The sequence below is a fragment of the Biomphalaria glabrata genome, chromosome 12 (genome assembly GCF_947242115.1).
Source record: "Biomphalaria glabrata chromosome 12, xgBioGlab47.1, whole genome shotgun sequence".
Lineage (NCBI taxonomy): Eukaryota > Metazoa > Mollusca > Gastropoda > Planorbidae > Biomphalaria > Biomphalaria glabrata.
The window spans coordinates 8,850,769-8,868,490 of record NC_074722.1 but is presented as its reverse complement, the minus strand read 5'-3'; the positions used below and the strand labels follow the sequence as shown (position 1 = coordinate 8,868,490).

The 17,722-nt window shown below is 38.7% G+C and overlaps 1 protein-coding gene across 2 annotated transcripts in view; it reads left to right on the top strand.

The window, feature by feature from the left end:
- The window catches only part of LOC106067975 (homeobox protein cut-like 1), a 182,380-nt gene that overhangs the window by 74,156 nt on the left and 90,502 nt on the right, over positions 1–17,722 (top strand). For both annotated transcript variants that reach the window (XM_056005490.1, XM_056005489.1), the window contains exons 3-4: positions 3,045–3,171; positions 9,760–9,897. In XM_056005490.1, coding sequence (XP_055861465.1) covers positions 3,045–3,171; positions 9,760–9,897 — 265 coding nt within the window. The remainder of the gene's footprint in view (positions 1–3,044; positions 3,172–9,759; positions 9,898–17,722) is intronic.

The window sequence follows — 17,722 nt, the reverse complement described above, 5'->3', positions numbered from 1 at the left end:
TGTCAACCTATCACATGAACGCGATCTATCTGAAGTCTTGTACGTACACTGGTAGTTGCTTTTGTCTTCATCTTGAAACCAAATGAAACCGTTAGTGTAACGATGTACTTCTTCTCCTACCTTTTAGTAACTTTGTGACTCCTTCTTGTCTACCGAGGGAATTGGGTGCCTTTTCCATTTCGGGACGTGAATAAAGCCCCTCCCCCCCCCCCTCAAAAAAAAAAAAAAAAAATTTATAGTAAAAAAAAAAAAGCCTTATTGAATTATTTAAACATAGTCTATGACCAGTATTGATCATTATTTTTTTTTTTTTCAAATTAAAAAAAAAAGAAAACATTTAATTTCGCTAGAGAACTAGGTCTAGATACTATCGTGTTCGGTAATTTCCAAATGTAGGGCATTCTTGATTCAATACTTCAATAAATTCATGTTCAGGAATATTTTGCTTATCTTCTTCTAAGTCTAGATCTAAAGGCCTATCATTGGATTATTATAAAGGGTAGTAGATCTATAGCTTCGCTTATCCAGATTCCTTCTCGTAAAGGGGGGGGGGGGATTTTTATTACTCTAACATTCATTACTTATTAAAAGAAAACCAATCGCTGTAGAAGTTGTATAAAGGAGGTATTGTCTTTATAAAAAAAGTATTGTTAATGTTTTTGTTGTTAATATTCCAAAACAAACAAGACTTTAAACTTAACAAATTATACTTTTTCGCAACTTGCCATTTTATTTGAGGACTACTTTCAATTTGTTGATTATTATTGCTAACCAGCGTTGCAATTAGTCATCAATGCGTCCTGCACTTTATGTCGTGGCGGGACCATGTCGTGTTGTGGTATGACTGTTATAACTTCTAAAGGGCGTGATTGGGGCAGGCACACCGTTTGCTGCCACCTTCACTTTCCCTATGCCTCTCGATCGCCGCCGACGCTGTCATGGTTAAAGAGTTTGACTTTTTTTCCTATGATTATTATTGTCTTGGCAGTTAGTTTGCTCGTGGAGGAAAACTAAGTCTCGTGTGATTGATTGCCACGTGGCAAAGTGGGGGCAATTTCAGATTTGAATTGAACGCCAACGTGGCAGATGAAATCATTGCGCGATAATCGTGGTATCGTTTTTGAGCTGCGCTTTGATTGTCGACTACCATTTATCTGGCTAAATGTCTGCGTCATGGAATGTCGGAGATGAGACCAGAAATAGGAGGAGGGAGGACCAGAAATTACCCATTATTTCAAACCTACAGTCAGTTGTAATTAGGTTCTTACAAAATACAATGGTCATAGAATTTCATCTCTTCTTTTCACTTTGTTTGCGATTTCGGCTAATTACGTTACCATCGGGTTTTTTGTGTGTGGATGTTGTTTAATCGCTGGTTTGAACAACAGACACTACAGCTTTGAAGAAGACGACAACAAAGTATTGATTGATAACTAGTAGCATTGAAGAGTCGAGTAGGCTATATCCCTTAGCAACCGGTGAGTCTGTTGTACAACACTACCAAGAACCAGAACGTTCTCTTGACGTCGCAAGTTCCAGCAAGACTAGGAAGGACAAACAAGGAACAGGAACCAAGTACTGGGTACTTCAACAGCTTTCTCTTCTTTTTCCAAATTGCATTCGTAAAAACTAAATTATGTCGAAAGTCTACTAACAGTTTTAGTACTTCAAATGTTTTAGGGAGCAGACACAAATAACTATGTTACCATTTCTTTTCATTATAAAGAAGTACTGGTCGGGAAGATACACTCACTGAAATCATGTTACATTCAGTACATTGAGTTCAAATAAAACAGCAACATTAATTTGGGAATACAAAGGTTAAATAAAATTGTTAAACGTCTCTCTATATATATATGTCATTTAACATGGGGGGGGGGGCTCGTTTTTACGGAGGATTTCATAGCAGTGGACACCAGAGACTGCAAACATTAATGGAGACCAATTTCTAGGGAGATATCTTGCCGCCCAAATGCGCCGAGCAGCATTGTAAGGTACAAGTCCAATCCCCATACAGTCTGGACAAATAAATATATGAAATGTATACTTTGAAAATAATGTCTATTTGATACGTGTTTGTGCAATTATAAAGTATGAATTAAAAAAATAAGTTTAAAAGTATAAATATTGTTAACATGCTATAGTTGAAGTTGTGCTTGTGGTCAAAGAAAAACATGGCGACTATTGGTGACACATTGAGGAGGACATTGTAGTGTGTTAACGTCTCTATTCAAATGGTGGCCTAGAGTGTCATCCGAAATCATGACTTGTTTATAATTAGTAAGAAATACGCCTCTACACGTTTCTTCTATATATATATAGTCTTGCATGTCATTTGTAGTAGTTTAAGCTTATGGACCGATTGTTTTTTTTTCTTTACCCACCGACTACGCCCGGTTTTTAAATTCTTGTTAACATATTTTGCAAGACTTCCCGGTATCAATGAGATTTGAATCTGATTTCTCGTCGATGTCGTCAGTAATCTTTCAGTGTTGTATTTCACTTGAGTTTAATCCTCATAGATCACAAGAACGTTTAGATCTATAGAGTGCTCCGTAATGAAGACGTGCCCATGGGGCCTTGGCTCTCACACGGAGTTTTGTTGACCGGAAGTCAGTCAACGTATGAAATGATGTGTGATTGTGAGCTCAGCAGTGCTAAGTACGCGTCATTAATTAGCGTGCACAAATTAAAGAGTGTCAGAAACGAGACAAACACACCATTTGATTATCCAAAGATTAAACAATGTTGCAGTATTTTTCCATGGTTATGCAGGTCCAGCTGTAGCCTACATATTTTGCCACAACCAACGCAGACAAAGTCATTGTCTGGCTTGTGGCGATGTTAATAGTTACAATTAATTTTACACTCTCCTTTCTCGTGTACTGGCTAGCCCTTATCCTTATTCTGCAAGCCACTCGTATTCGGTAAGAGACCTTTATTTTGTGAGGGTTACGGAAATGGTTTGCTCACAAAATAAATAATTTAAAGAAGTGTTTTTACAATCTACCTAGGCTATTGTGTTGTTGTTTTTTTTCTTTTAGGATATTCGAAAAGTTGTAGCGCCCTTGTTGAAAAGTTTTCAAGTTGAAATAGATTCCCTGTCAAAACGCAGCAAAGCAGCAGAAGCAGCCTTCTTGTCGGTATATAAAAAACTTATTGATCTGCCAGGTAGGTCCTCTTCTTTTTTTTTTCAGAGTTTGAGATCAATTGAGAGAAAGAGGGGGGAAAAAAGTTTGGCGATAAATGCCGGTGAAATTGAATAACCTTGACCTATTTGAAAGCACTACTACTGACTGACTGACTGACACGGTTAATGGATCCACTTGTTTCCGATTGCCTGGAGCCTAGATCGGTGTGCACCGTAGATAGTCATTGGACGAGTTGGTTAGGCTAGAAGTTGCGCATGTTTAAAACATCAGTTCTTAGGTTGCGTAGAAAACACATCGACACTTTACGCAGCCCCCCCCCCCCGTTTAGCCGCCAAATACAGCCCCTCACGCCAAGTTAGCATTACACATCTACCTTACCATTGTCTCCGCTATACCATCTCCGTCACCTCCTGCAGGTGTAGCACTGTTCCCGTTAAACAACCATTACTCCTGAAGTCTCTTGTATAGAATAGCCCATCCCATTATTGTATAGAATAGCCCTTCCCATTATTGTATAGAATGGCCCATCCCATTCTTGTATAGAATAGCCCAGCCCATCCCATTCTTGTATAGAATAGCCCAGCCCATCACATTCTTGTATAGAATAGCCCAGCCCATCACATTCTTGTATAGAATAGCCCAGCCCATCACATTCTTGTATAGAATAGCCCATCACATTCTTGTATAGAATAGCCCATCACATTCTTGTATAGAATAGCCCATCCCATTCTTGTATAGAATAGCCTATCACATTCTTGTATAGAATAGCCCATCACATTCTTGTATAGAATAGCCCATCACATTATTGTATAGAATAGCCCATCACATTCTTGTATAGAATAGCCCATCACATTCTTGTATAGAATAGCCCATCACATTATTGTATAGAATAGCCCAGCCCATCCCATTCTTGTATAGAATAGCCCTTCCCATTATTGTATAGAATGGCCCATCCCATTCTTGTATAGAATAGCCCAGCCCATCCCATTCTTGTATAGAATAGCCCATCACATTCTTGTATAGAATAGCCCATCCCATTCTTGTATAAAATAGCCCATCCCATTCTTGTATAGAATAGCCCATCACATTATTGTATAGAATAGCCCATCACATTCTTGTATAGAATAGCCCATCCCATTCTTGTATAGAATAGCCCATCACATTCTTGTATAGAATAGCCAAATACAATCTTGTATATAATAGCCCAGCCCATCACATTCTTGTATAGAATAGCCCATCACATTCTTGTATAGAATAGCCTAGACCATCACATTCTTGTATAGAATAGCCTAGACCATCACATTCTTGTATAGAATAGCCCATCACATTCTTGTATAGAATAGCCTAGACCATCACATTCTTGTATAGAATAGCCTAGACCATCACATTCTTGTATACAATAGCCTAGACCATCACATTCTTGTATAGAATAGCCTAGACCATCACATTCTTGTATAGAATAGCCTAGACCATCACATTCTTGTATAGAATAGCCTAGACCATCACATTCTTGTATAGAATAGCCTAGACCATCACATTCTTGTATAGAATAGCCTAGACCATCACATTCTTGTATAGAATAGCCTAGATCATCACATTATTGTATAGAATAGCCTAGACCATCACATTCTTGTATAGAATAGCCTAGACCATCACATTCTTGTATAGAATAGCCCATCACATTCTTGTATAGAATAGCCTAGACCATCACATTCTTGTATAGAATAGCCTAGACCATCACATTCTTGTATACAATAGCCTAGACCATCACATTCTTGTATAGAATAGCCTAGACCATCACATTCTTGTATAGAATAGCCTAGACCATCACATTCTTGTATAGAATAGCCTAGACCATCACATTCTTGTATAGAATAGCCTAGACCATCACATTCTTGTATAGAATAGCCTAGACCATCACATTCTTGTATAGAATAGCCTAGATCATCACATTATTGTATAGAATAGCCTAGACCATCACATTATTGTATAGAATAGCCTAGACCATCACATTATTGTATAGAATAGCCTAGACCATCACATTCTTGTATAGAATAGCCTAGACCATCACATTATTGTATAGAATAGCCCATCCCATTTCTGAATAGCCCATCCCATTTCTGAATAGCCCATCACATTCTTGTACACCTGTTTGTACTTGAACCAGTCAAATGGTCAACATTCATGATTATACTTATTTATTCCAAACTCTAATTAGAAATTATAGGCAATAGTTTATAAGGAGCAGCCCCTATTCAATACATACTAACAGCTATTTTGAGAAGTAGTATTATGAAATAGAAAATACTACTTTTGTAAACGGGTGATTGTGTTTCTTGATAATGTTGCTTACAACTCCGGAGAATGAAATAGAAAATACTACTTTTGTAAACGGGTGATTGTGTTTCTTGATAATGTTGCTTACAACTCCGGAGAATGAAATAGAAAATACTACTTTTGTATACGGCTGATTGTGTTTCTTGATAATGTTGCTTACAACTCCGGAGACACCTATAATCTTGCACACAACTTGTATGACTAGAGTAGGTAATGTTAGTGAGCCCTTGACGTTTGTATGGATGATTTGGAGTCTGTCCAAGTGGTGGCTCACTGATCGATGCTGCAAGAAATGGAGTCATGATTTTGACTCACACCATAATGCCACCTGTGCATGTAGCTGTGGACTACTTGACTGATCCCTGGCACACACAAATCCACTCCTGACCAGGACTGTCTGCTGGACGTTATCTATATGATAATGGAATGGTTATGCTGGTACACTGGATGGGGTCTATGGATCAGGCCTTGTCGATATAGATACCATCACAAAACAATTTAGCTTGAATACCTATTAGCATTCTCACACACACAGCAGCGGCATTCCTATTGTAGACCATTGGAATGAAAACTAATTACAGAAGGGTAGTAGCTATACAAATTTAGAACCTTCTCGCTACCAGTATTAGAAAAGTAAATTGTTTTTAAAATAGGCATTTTCCCATTCGGACTTGACTAGAACACACTTGGTGTCACACGCTTGATTAAGTGATTTGTTCAAGGCGAGACTAGACATTGCATTTTGAATAATGAGATCGAAACGTGGTTTCTATTGGACTGGGTTCCAGCTGTACTCCTCAATTGATATGTCGTCTATATTTCTTTGGAGTGAACGTGGGTTTTTTTTTTCCAAAGCTAATATCAACTCACTCTGTCTGTCTGGGTGGATTCTTTTACACGGTTTTTCTCCCACTTCCCATTCTCGGATGAAGCTGAATTCTTACACAATTATTCATAGTCGAAGACAATTAAAGAATGAATAAAAAACCAGGAATTAGTTAAGCAATTAGAAGTATTTATTTTTTTACATAGAAAAAATCGGGGATAAACCGTACAGTGTTGATATATGACAGTGATTGTGCGGTGCTTTACCCTTATATAAGCTTTTTTAAAAGTTATATATAAATATATATAGATCTATATATCGTCTTCAGTTACACGTCTGTAACTGATAGAAACTACTCATCAGAACAGCCTCTCAGTAAAAATCACATTTGAATAAAATGAAGCTGTAATGGGCGGAGCTATTGATAGCTGATTAACCTATCAGGGAAGTAGTATAAGATGCTATCTCATGTCATGTATTAATTTGTATTTCATTAAGCCCCCCCCCCCCCCCCCCGTTTGGGGTGTATAGGTACAGACATCAGTTTAAAAACTATTTAACATAATACTTTGCATTGAAACCGGCAGCAAGCAATATGTTGACACCTCTTGTAATAGCTTTTAGAATATTTCAAAGCAGTAGTAAGTGAAACAAAGGTCTCTCTGCACGTGCTGGATAGACTGTATCTATTCGAGCTGACCTCCGTTAGTGATTAAACATAGTTTGTCGAATTTCCAATCCAACTAGAAGTTAAGCGACTGGCTTGACCTGCCCGTCTCTATGCCCTGCAAGTGGTCAAGATGTGTACAAAATGAGATCTAGCTCAATGGACAGTTGCCTCTTTCTCTCCCAAGTTTTGCCTGAGCCAAAGTAAAAATACTTTTCTCTCTATATATATATACACATACACCAGACCCCTGCACACCTACAGGATGACAACGCCATACAAAAGAGGACCAAACAAAAAAAAATGTTTGATGAAACATGTCTGTAAAAAAAGCCGATGAAAACTGATGTATCATATTTTTACGACTAATAAATAGTTGATCATTCGGACAAACATTCGCGTGGAGCTCTTCAGATTGCACCTAGCCCGGGACATCCACCAAGATAAAATCTCGGGAGCTGAACAGTTGTTGTTGTTGTTTTTTTTTTGTTTTTTTTTTTTGTATTCCTTTAGTATAGGGACATATGTTAAAACGGTTGTCAGGAGCTTGATATTTCTACTATTTCTTAGTTTGTGCGTTGAAATCCAAAGATCTGAAGGACTGAATTGGATGGATATGCAATGGCAGTAACGGAATGAAAGCCGGACATTTTCACACTTCCGCCTCCTGAGCACGCCCCCAACCATTTTTCAGGACGTTTGTTAACACTAGATATAAATGTTAGTATAGTTCCCCTTTCAGACCTTGAGATCAATAGGGTAGATGATGTAAAGTCAATCTGTGTCTGTAGCCCATGGTTAATGAGGGTGTCATTTGGCCAGCACAACGACCAACTGCCTTTACTTTAATAAGGTCAGGCAACCATTAGAGCTAGTTAGACGCCCTAAGGATCCCGAAATTAAAAATCCCTGTCTTCACCAGAATTTGAACCTGGGACCCTCGGTTTGGAAGCTAAGTATTTTATCACTCAGCCACCGCGCCTCCAACCTTATATATATAATAATAGCTTTTTTTTTTTTGGTGCCAGAGAATGAAAGAATTCTGTAGAGTCTGTCCAATAACAACGTGTCTGCACTGAATACGCAGTAAAACATGGTGTTCACTGAATAAGCTAGTGACTGCTGTTAGCATGTTGTGTTGTGTCATGGTGTTCACTGAATAAGCTAGTGACTGCTGTTAGCATGTTGTGTTTTGTCATGGTGTTCACTGAATAAGCTAGTGACTGCTGTTAGCATGTTGTGTTTTGTCATGGTGTTCACTGAATAAGCTAGTGACTGCTGTTAGCATGTTGTGTTTTGTCATGGTGTTCACTGAACAAGTTAGTGACTGCTGTTAGCATGTTGTGTTTTGTCATGGTGTTCACTGAACAAGTTAGTGACTGCTGTTAGCATGTTGTGTTGTGTCATGGTGTTCACTGAACAAGTTAGTGACTGCTGTTAGCATGTTGTGTTTTGTCATGGTGTTCACTGAACAAGTTAGTGACTGCTGTTAGCATGTTGTGTTGTGTCATGGTGTTCACTGAATAAGCTAGTGACTGCTGTTAGCATGTTGTGTTTTGTCATGGTGTTCACTGAACAAGTTAGTGACTGCTGTTAGCATGTTGTGTTGTGTCATGGTGTTCACTGAATAAGCTAGTGACTGCTGTTAGCATGTTGTGTTTTGTCATGGTGTTCACTGAACAAGTTAGTGACTGCTGTTAGCATGTTGTGTTGTGTCATGGTGTTCACTGAATAAGCTAGTGACTGCTGTTAGCATGTTGTGTTGTGTCATGGTGTTCACTGAATAAGTTAGTGACTGCTGTTAGCATGTTGTGTTGTGTCATGGTGTTCACTGAATAAGCTAGTGACTGCTGTTAGCATGTTGTGTTTTGTCATGGTGTTCACTGAATAAGCTAGTGACTGCTGTTAGCATGTTGTGTTTTGTCATGGTGTTCACTGAATAAGCTAGTGACTGCTGTTAGCATGTTGTGTTTTGTCATGGTGTTCACTGAACAAGTTAGTGACTGCTGTTAGCATGTTGTGTTGTGTCATGGTGTTCACTGAACAAGTTAGTGACTGCTGTTAGCATGTTGTGTTGTGTCATGGTGTTCACTGAACAAGTTAGTGACTGCTGTTAGCATGTTGTGTTTTGTCATGGTGTTCACTGAACAAGTTAGTGACTGCTGTTAGCATGTTGTGTTTCTTTGGTTCGTGTTACAACAGCTTGTCAATATGCAAGTCGCTTAAGTGATAAACGGCCCGGCCATTAATATCACTGACTTGCCTTTGTGTTAATGGCCAAGCAAATCTCTCTTCTCTTCCATTTGAATCTATTGATTTTGTTGTTGTATATCTGATGTGCGGCTAGGAGGCGAACAAATGTCGCCGATCATTACCATCGGTGCTGTTGTGAGTTGGTGCGCTATTTAGCCTGGCTTTTTTCCCCAGCTACAAGTTGTCGTGTGTCATTGGAGACTTGCTTAGCAATAGTCCCCCGTAAGTCCAGTTAATCATTAGGCGACACTTATTTTTTCCTTTTTAAAGAAATGTGTTCCCAATCGATGGACCGGATAATTAGATGCTGGATATGTTCCGATAAGCGTTTACAACTGTGGTCACGTGAAATGCCGCACACTTCCTAAACCTTTGTAATCGGAAGACATAGACAGTTCCTTACATTATTCTTGTCAAATAATTTAATTTTTGTATTGAGACTTGTGTTAGCTTGGTGCATGGGATTATGTTATGATCAAGTGTGTGATTTAATGCTAATACACTTCCTTTGTTCTCTTGGACAGACCCCGTGTCCGTGCTAGAGCATGCACAGACTCTACAGAAGAAAGCCCAGAAAGTTCAAGACCTTGAGATAGAGAACAAACAGTTACGAGAGACATTAGAAGAGTACAACCATGAGTTTGCTGAAGTTAAAAACCAAGGTTAGTCACCATAGAAAATGTTAGCGCTAGTCTAGTCAGGTTCTGAAATAATCCAACTCTAGCTTCCTTTAGTTAGAGGCCTAATTTATAGCAGGATTCTCCTTACAGGCCTTCAAATATTTCTAGCTACATCTGCGTTTAGTTCTTTCCCCCATCACAAACCAGCCAAGAGCCCTAACCACTCAGCCATAAGTGTCCCAATTTCAGTTGGTATTAAAGTAACACAAGTTCAATTTTTATTACAAAGTGTATATCAACTCACTCTGTCTTTATGTCTGGTAAAAAGTTGATGAAATCAGTGAAAGGCAAGATGCTATTTTCAATTCTCTTTGTTATTTTTTTTCATTTATTTTGTTAGTTATTTTTTTTTAAACAATGCTCATATCAACTCACTCCATCTGTCTTTATGTCTGTCTGTCTGGTTAAAAGTTTGAACACAACATTTCTCCCACACTCATTCTCGGATCGATTTGAAACTTTGCACAATTTTTCATTGGCATAGACAAGACATGAATCAATTTAAACACATTAACCAATTAATTATTTATTAATTAAATTTCTTTCATACCAGCAAGGGAAATTAATCATTCAGTATTGACAGATTCATGCTAAATAAGGAGGGTTTGGTCTCCTTGGATAATTGTACTTGTTATTTCTCCCACACCCATTCTCAGATCAAGTTGAAACTTTAAGCAATCATTTATTTGTACCTAACAAAACACGCATCAATTAAAAAGTTAACAAATTAGTCAATTGATTATTGTAATTAACTTTTTTTTCTTTGATATCAAATAAGGGAACTAACTTCTATATTCTTGAGAATAATGCTGTAAGTGCATAGTCCTTCCCCTTAGATAAGCTACAATTATATTTTATTCCCCTAAAAACAAATATCATTTGGCACTGTAAACGTTGCAATCAGTTCTCATTTCTGTGCTCAAAGTTTTGATTTATACTCACATCTTATACGTTGTTGTTTGTCATCAATATTTCATCAGTACATTGTCGTGGCATCAGTGCATTATGCAATCTATCGGATTGATGACACATTGAGATGTCTTGTGGGGAGTGTCGCTGAGAAGCTGAAACCGCTTGGCCACGGTTTGGCCATCTAACAAGGGGGCTCGAGTTTGAATCCCAACTCGGGCAGAGTTGTGTTTGTTGAGCTCCTAAAGGCAGCATGGAAACCTTCTCCCAGATGCCCCCTACCCCCACTGGTCAACAAAAGGGTTGGGCCATAGTGCAGTGAACATGCTATTGGTATGAAAGATGCACTATACATTATCAATTTTTAATTAATGAATATAATGTGTAGCATATCAAATCAACTTTTTACAATATAATGAATTATATATAAAAGTACATTTTATTTTTCTTGAAATACAAAAAAAAAAAATTTCTTCTTCGTAATTGTCCTATGAGTTGAGTCTAAGACTCTTAGACCTCTAGGCCTATGGAAGCTTGTCTCCATCTGCCTGTCTGAACAGACTTCGTCTGGGAAAGATACTAGCAGATGTAAATTATTACATCGCTATCACTGATATGTCGTATCAAAGGACACTCGGATTAGAAGCGAGGCCGAAGGCCGAGAACACTTTTAACTTTTTCGTTGAATTGTATCTAGTTTTTACCTTAGTCTACGTAGTCATAGACGATTGTTTGGTGTACAAGACACGATGTGATGGGTGTACATTTCACATTAGGCTGTAGTAGGCCTACATGTACTTCCATGGCTGTGATTGGTAAATGCTGAGCACAGAAATACGTAGATTTGTAGATCTTCTGGAGGTATTCCTTGTTTCTTGATGTTCCTGGCATCATGAACTCCTGACTTTGATTGATAGCATAGCCTCTAGTTCTAATTACTGCATTGAAAGAGGAGAAACGAATTGACATCTTTCGACAGCATAGAAAAACAACAGGCCAGACTTTACGGTGCAAAATTTCTTGACAGATCAAATTCTTCTGTCAAAACTATCGAAATACCAATAAAAACTTGACACGTGACTAGAAATAAATGTGTCATTGTCTGTCTCATCAAGTTGTTTAACCAGATCACATGATCAAACCTACGAAAAAGCGCGTGGTAAAGAGCTCAAATTTAGCCATGACTCCGCGAGACAATCTTTTTTTTTTCCCTCTGTATATCACTTTAAAAAAAAAATAAAGGATATTTTTCAGTATATTTGTTTAAAACATGTATTATCTCCCTTTGATAATTGTAATGAGTTATAAAAATATGTGCGCGAACGAAATCTAGTCATGTTATTCTTCCGTAATTTTTGTTTCACTGTCTTGTACCTTATATCTATATATATAAACGCAACCACTTTGGCGTCGACACAATAGACATTTGATAGTTCGTATTTAAATGTTTGTCGTACTCTCTTTTTTTTTTTTTTTCAATTGCATATTTTTCATATTTAAACAACGATAATACTAATTAGCACTAATTACATCTTTGTAGATATCATGTTAAGACTGTCTAACTAAGAAATGTGATAGAGAAATGTTGTGTCATGACTGTGGTCTGTGTCTTGCTTTTAAGAAGTGGGAGACCCTATCGAATGAGATCATTTCCTTGCTCTTGATGAAACCAGACGGGTGTATCATTATTGAATGAAATGGTCCCTATATGCTTCACTCTGTCTGAATTTTTAGGAAAAGTATTTCACACAGTCTCTGACACATATTTATTACCAACTGACTCCTGATATAAACGAACTTCTGGAGCAGTTTTTTTTCTTTATATATATATATATATATATATATATATATATATATATTGTCTCCATCTATCTATATATATCTATATATATGTTTTAAAAATAATAATAAGGATCGCATTTCAAGTCGCCTAGTTTGAAAAAGACATCGAGCAGGTAGTTAATATTCAATTTTTTGTTACCTTATGAAAAAAAAAAAGTACAGGGCCTTATTTGAAATGAATAGAGCAAACAGGGGAGGTGACTCTATCAATCTGTGAAAAGACCAACGAAGAGTTCATGCCCCAACATTGTAATATGATCTGTAGAGGTCCAATAGAAGAGATGCCGGTGGTGACGGTGAGATGTACCAGTGATTTGTGCCCTAGACTCATCCCCCCTTCCCCTCATGTAACGCTTTTATTATTATTGAAAAGTGATAACATCTGAAGCCTCGATACACTCGCTGATGTCGGGAAAAAAAATGGAGGGGTGTGGATGTTTGATACGTGCCAGTGTGTAATGAAATGAATCCCAATAATGGCGCCAACTGTACACATGACTGGTTCAGGTAAGGGATGCCTTTGTGGACGGGTGGAACAAAAAAAAAAAGGGGGAAGGGGCCTGCATGTGTCTTTACACTTGTATCTTCCCGAAATATAATCTGTATGTTGTTCACTGGTACCGTCAGAAAGCCATCAAATCATTATGTGCGTTCATCACACTGAGTTATTCCGATGGAAATATTGGTTGAAGTGGGAATGCGCTTATGTGAGGAGAGAACACACACACACAAAGAAGTGGGGGGGGGGGGGGGCGAGGGTGATTTTTGACAGGGAAAAGTGCGCAGTAATTGAATTGTTGAAATAAGCGTTTTTGTGGTTAGTTGATTGCCCCAAAATGCTAGGGTTCTAGGGTTGAAAATTACTCAGCTTAATAAAGCTTTTTTTTCCCCTGAAGTGGTAGAAGAATATTGAGTATGAGCTCTAGAGACAGGTGCATGGTGTAGTCCCCACGGACTTAAGGAAGTGAGTTGAGAAAGAGTTAAGGTGATTATTTCAAAGCATTCAGTGGCATTCATTGATAAAAGACCTCTTTATTTTCCCATCTTTACGCCGTCTGCTGTTATGCAAATTTTGGCTGGAAGTTGGAGGTCTGAATGATGTGAATGTTTTATCTTCTATACATTGGTAGGCACAAATACTAGACCTATTGCCTTGATGAAACTGATTTTATTGAACCGCGAGCTAGATGATAGAGAACTTTCAATCCTAAGAAGTAGCGGGTGATGGAATGTCTATAGTCGGGTGATGGAATGTCTATAGTCGAACACTTTTTTTTTTTTCAGATAGAGACTGGTCTTTTTTTTTTATAGTCATTCAGCTTTCTCCCATTCATTAGTTGACTTTCTCCAAGTAATTGGTTTCACTGATTTTCTACCAGGCATTAGTTTAAATGACTTTTCTACGAGTCATTGTTTCACTTTCTACCAGTCTTTTGGTTGTACTAACTCCCAGTCATTACTGCTTCTAATTCTTCAGCAGATCATCTGTTTCAATGGCACACGGTTAACGAGAGTGTTATGTGGCCAACACAATATCATGTACCCATTAGAATTTGGTGGACTCAGGGGCGCCCTAAAAATCCTGAAATTCAAAATCCCATTCTTCACCGTGATTCGAACCCAGGACCTCTCGGTTCATAAATCAAGCGATTTATCGCTCAGCCACCACGCCCCAATTATTCCTCAGCAAAAGTAACTCTTAGTGCCAGCACCTCAGAACGCCACTGGGGTTGTAGGGTTAGGGCGATGATTCTTACATTTTGGACGCGCCTTTTGATGTTTAAAATGTGTTTTACAAAATAAACTGGATCCTTGGGTGTAGTGCTTTTGCGCTACATAAAGTCTACCTTTGACAGAAATACTTGTATTTTTTGTGCCATAGATGTGTACATTTCTCTCCGTGGGTGCCGTCACTTGACAATTGAGAAGCATTGTGTAAGCTGATAGTATTTGTGTTAGCTCTATTGCTTCCAATGCTCTACTTGCGGCCTCCTTACCCCCCCCCCTCCTCCCCCTACTCCCACGACTGATAGAATGAACCAGTCTGATAGGAAACTACTCAAAAAGTATAATGCTTCCCTCCCTTTGGAGCTGTTCTATAAAACTTGATATTGCTCGAGCCTCACTGGTGATCCGATACTTTAAATCCTCGACAGTAACCGATAGGAGAGAACATTTGTGTGTGTGTTATCTCTTGGAGAAGTTTTCAGAATGGTTGTATTCTTAACCTGACAATAAATAGAAAGACATGCTATCCGACTGGCACAGTTTGTGAATGTAATTTGGTTGAAGAGAGTTTTATTGCCGAAGTTGTTAACTCCATTCCAAATAATACGAGGCTGGCTTTTCGAAAAATTTCATTGCGACAGGAAATGATCTCCTATAGAGATAATTCAATGAATGTGAGGTTTTGACAGTCAGTGTTTGATGGGTGGGGGAGGTTGGAGGGCACACAGAGCACCTGTTGTTTTAGTTAGAGCAGCCAATGTAGAGCGCTGAAATAAGGTCACGGGTCAAATGTTGTGATTTTGCCTTACCGTACTGGACGATCTTGACAGAAGCAAAATGTAAATATAGTTTGGTCTGGTCACAGCGTCTCACTAGAAGTTTCCCCCCCCCCCCCTTCACACCCCTCGTTTTGTGTGTGTGTGTGCGGCAGTGCCTTGTTGTAGGTCACTACTTGGGAGGTTAGCCAATATCAGACCGTCATTGACAGCCCTGGGTCTACTTGGTCTAGCATTAAATCATAATATCCACATTGTCTGCGGTAAGCTGTTGGAGATTTTTGCGATAAAGGAACCAATGTCAAGGACGCTAATTGAACTTTTTGAATGTTGCGAACTAAATTAAACACAAATGCATTACAAACGAGTAAGACCTTAGAAATGTGGCAATGTGTCTAACTAGTGGAACACAATTGTCCTAGAGCTTTCAAGTAAAACAACGTAACTTATAAACAGTTTGTTTGTTTGTTTTATCCTGTCCACCGGATACACCCAAAAGCACGCGCTATTTTTTTACTTTTTCCGCCATAGATCTCTCCTTTGTCTGAGACCAGCACCTTAGTTTCAACCCCAGTGGTTACTCTCTTGAAAAAGTCCCTGTTCAATCTTGGCGGATGCATAGACCGAGGTAAACTTAATATCTTCGACATCATTCAGTTCGTTTTAGACCGTGCCAACACAATCGGCGCTTCCTTATGCTCTTGGCAGCTAGGTGTGAGTGAGGCTTGGCACTTGGCTGTTTGTCTTTGGGGACTCTCTAACGTGGTCTCACTAGAGGCACAGGTTTGCATTCGAGTTTCTCTCGTTCTTCACTTGTTTTTACGAAGCTTATATCAACTCTGTCTGTCGGGTAAAAAGTTTGTACAGGTTCTTTCTCCCACACCCAATCTCAAATCAAGCTGAACTGTTGCATTATTATTTCTTTAAAAAAACAACTGATTAGCTAATTAACTATTTGGTAATTAATTATTTTGTTAGGTATCGAACAATGGAAAGAAATTGTGCTTGACTGATGTGGTGGTAAGTACTTCGCTGGCACAGTGGTTAGTGTGTTCGAGTGAGGAGGCTTGAGCCCTCGAGGTCGTTCAACTTTTTAATAATAGATGCATTCAAAAAGCGATCACGGTAACATTCACCCATATACCCCCCTCTTTCTCCTACCACCCGTTTCCTGATACAGACAAGTGATAGGAGCATAGCTAATTGTGAAAGTTACAAGCATGAAATTGAGCTACACAAAAACAATGTTTAAAATATTTCTAATTGCACAGATTTATTATTGTTAGTCTAGATCTATTACAAATTTAATTACATGGCTGATCCAGACTAATTGATACAACTACGCTAAATATAAGCTTTGTTTTTACGAGAAAAAAAAAAGGTTTTTAAATTTTTCTTGTTACAAATATAACTTTTCATCGCAGTCTCCGAAGAATCAATATATTCTTGGACATTTGTAGATGTAGAAATATGTTGATGATATCGTATCAAATGTGCTACAAAATTGTTAACCACTAGCTCAAGGTATTTGTGTGTTTCTGTGTGTGTTATATCGGGGGGGGGGGGGGTGAAGTTAAACAGAGGCGATCGGACACCTGATGCCCCCCCCCCCTGCTAACAAAATTTAGTATCTGTAAAGTGCCAGTTCTATGTTGCACAGACTTGTTTCGCATCATCGCAACGAAGGCTCGAATCATTCCTGTTTTTGTCAGACTAGTTGATGGCACTGATTTAGTCATGTTGCTTGTTAATCTGGGGGATGGGGCGTGGTGGCTAAGGGGTTAAGCGCTAGGCTTCCGAACCGAGGTGTCTCGAATTCAAATCTCAGAGGGAGGACTGGGATTTTCAATTTCGGGACTTATAGGACGCCCATGAGGCTCCCAAATCTAATGGGTGTATGACTCGTGGTGCGTAAAAGATGTTTGTAGTTGTGCTGACCACACGACACCCTCGTTATCCGCGGCCATAGAAAGATAGATGACCTTTATATTATCTGCCCTCTAGATCGCAAGGTCTGAAACGGCTACTTCACTTGTTAAGCTACTTAAATTCCCTCAGTCGATTGACTATCTCTAGCTGCTCAATGGCACATCATAAGACTAAGTTTAGCATGCTTAAAAAAAAAAATTGGTTGGTGTTAAATTATTGAAATAGCGTTGACAAAAGTGTCTTTTCAGAAACTGTCTCGCTCTCTGAACGTGATGGCCAAGCGATACAATAGTGTTCTGAAATACTTCTTTTGGTTGGTGCATTGGTTTATCGGGGGATGCCAGTTCACGTGGACGCATTCAAGCGTGATCGGGGCACTATTGTGTCATTCGAAATAGTTGAACAGATTGAAGAAACTTGATTCTGTATTCTTTGGCCTCTTACCTTCCCCCAAACTCCATTTTTCTTCTTCAATCTATGAACCGAGGAGGGATGGGGCTCGCATGGAGGATTGATGGCTAAGAGGAGGGGATTTATCGGCATAGATTGGTCTATTGAAGAGGAGGAAGTGCGTCTCGAACTCTGCGTGATATTCTGAGACTGAATAGAAATTCATCGCTCGG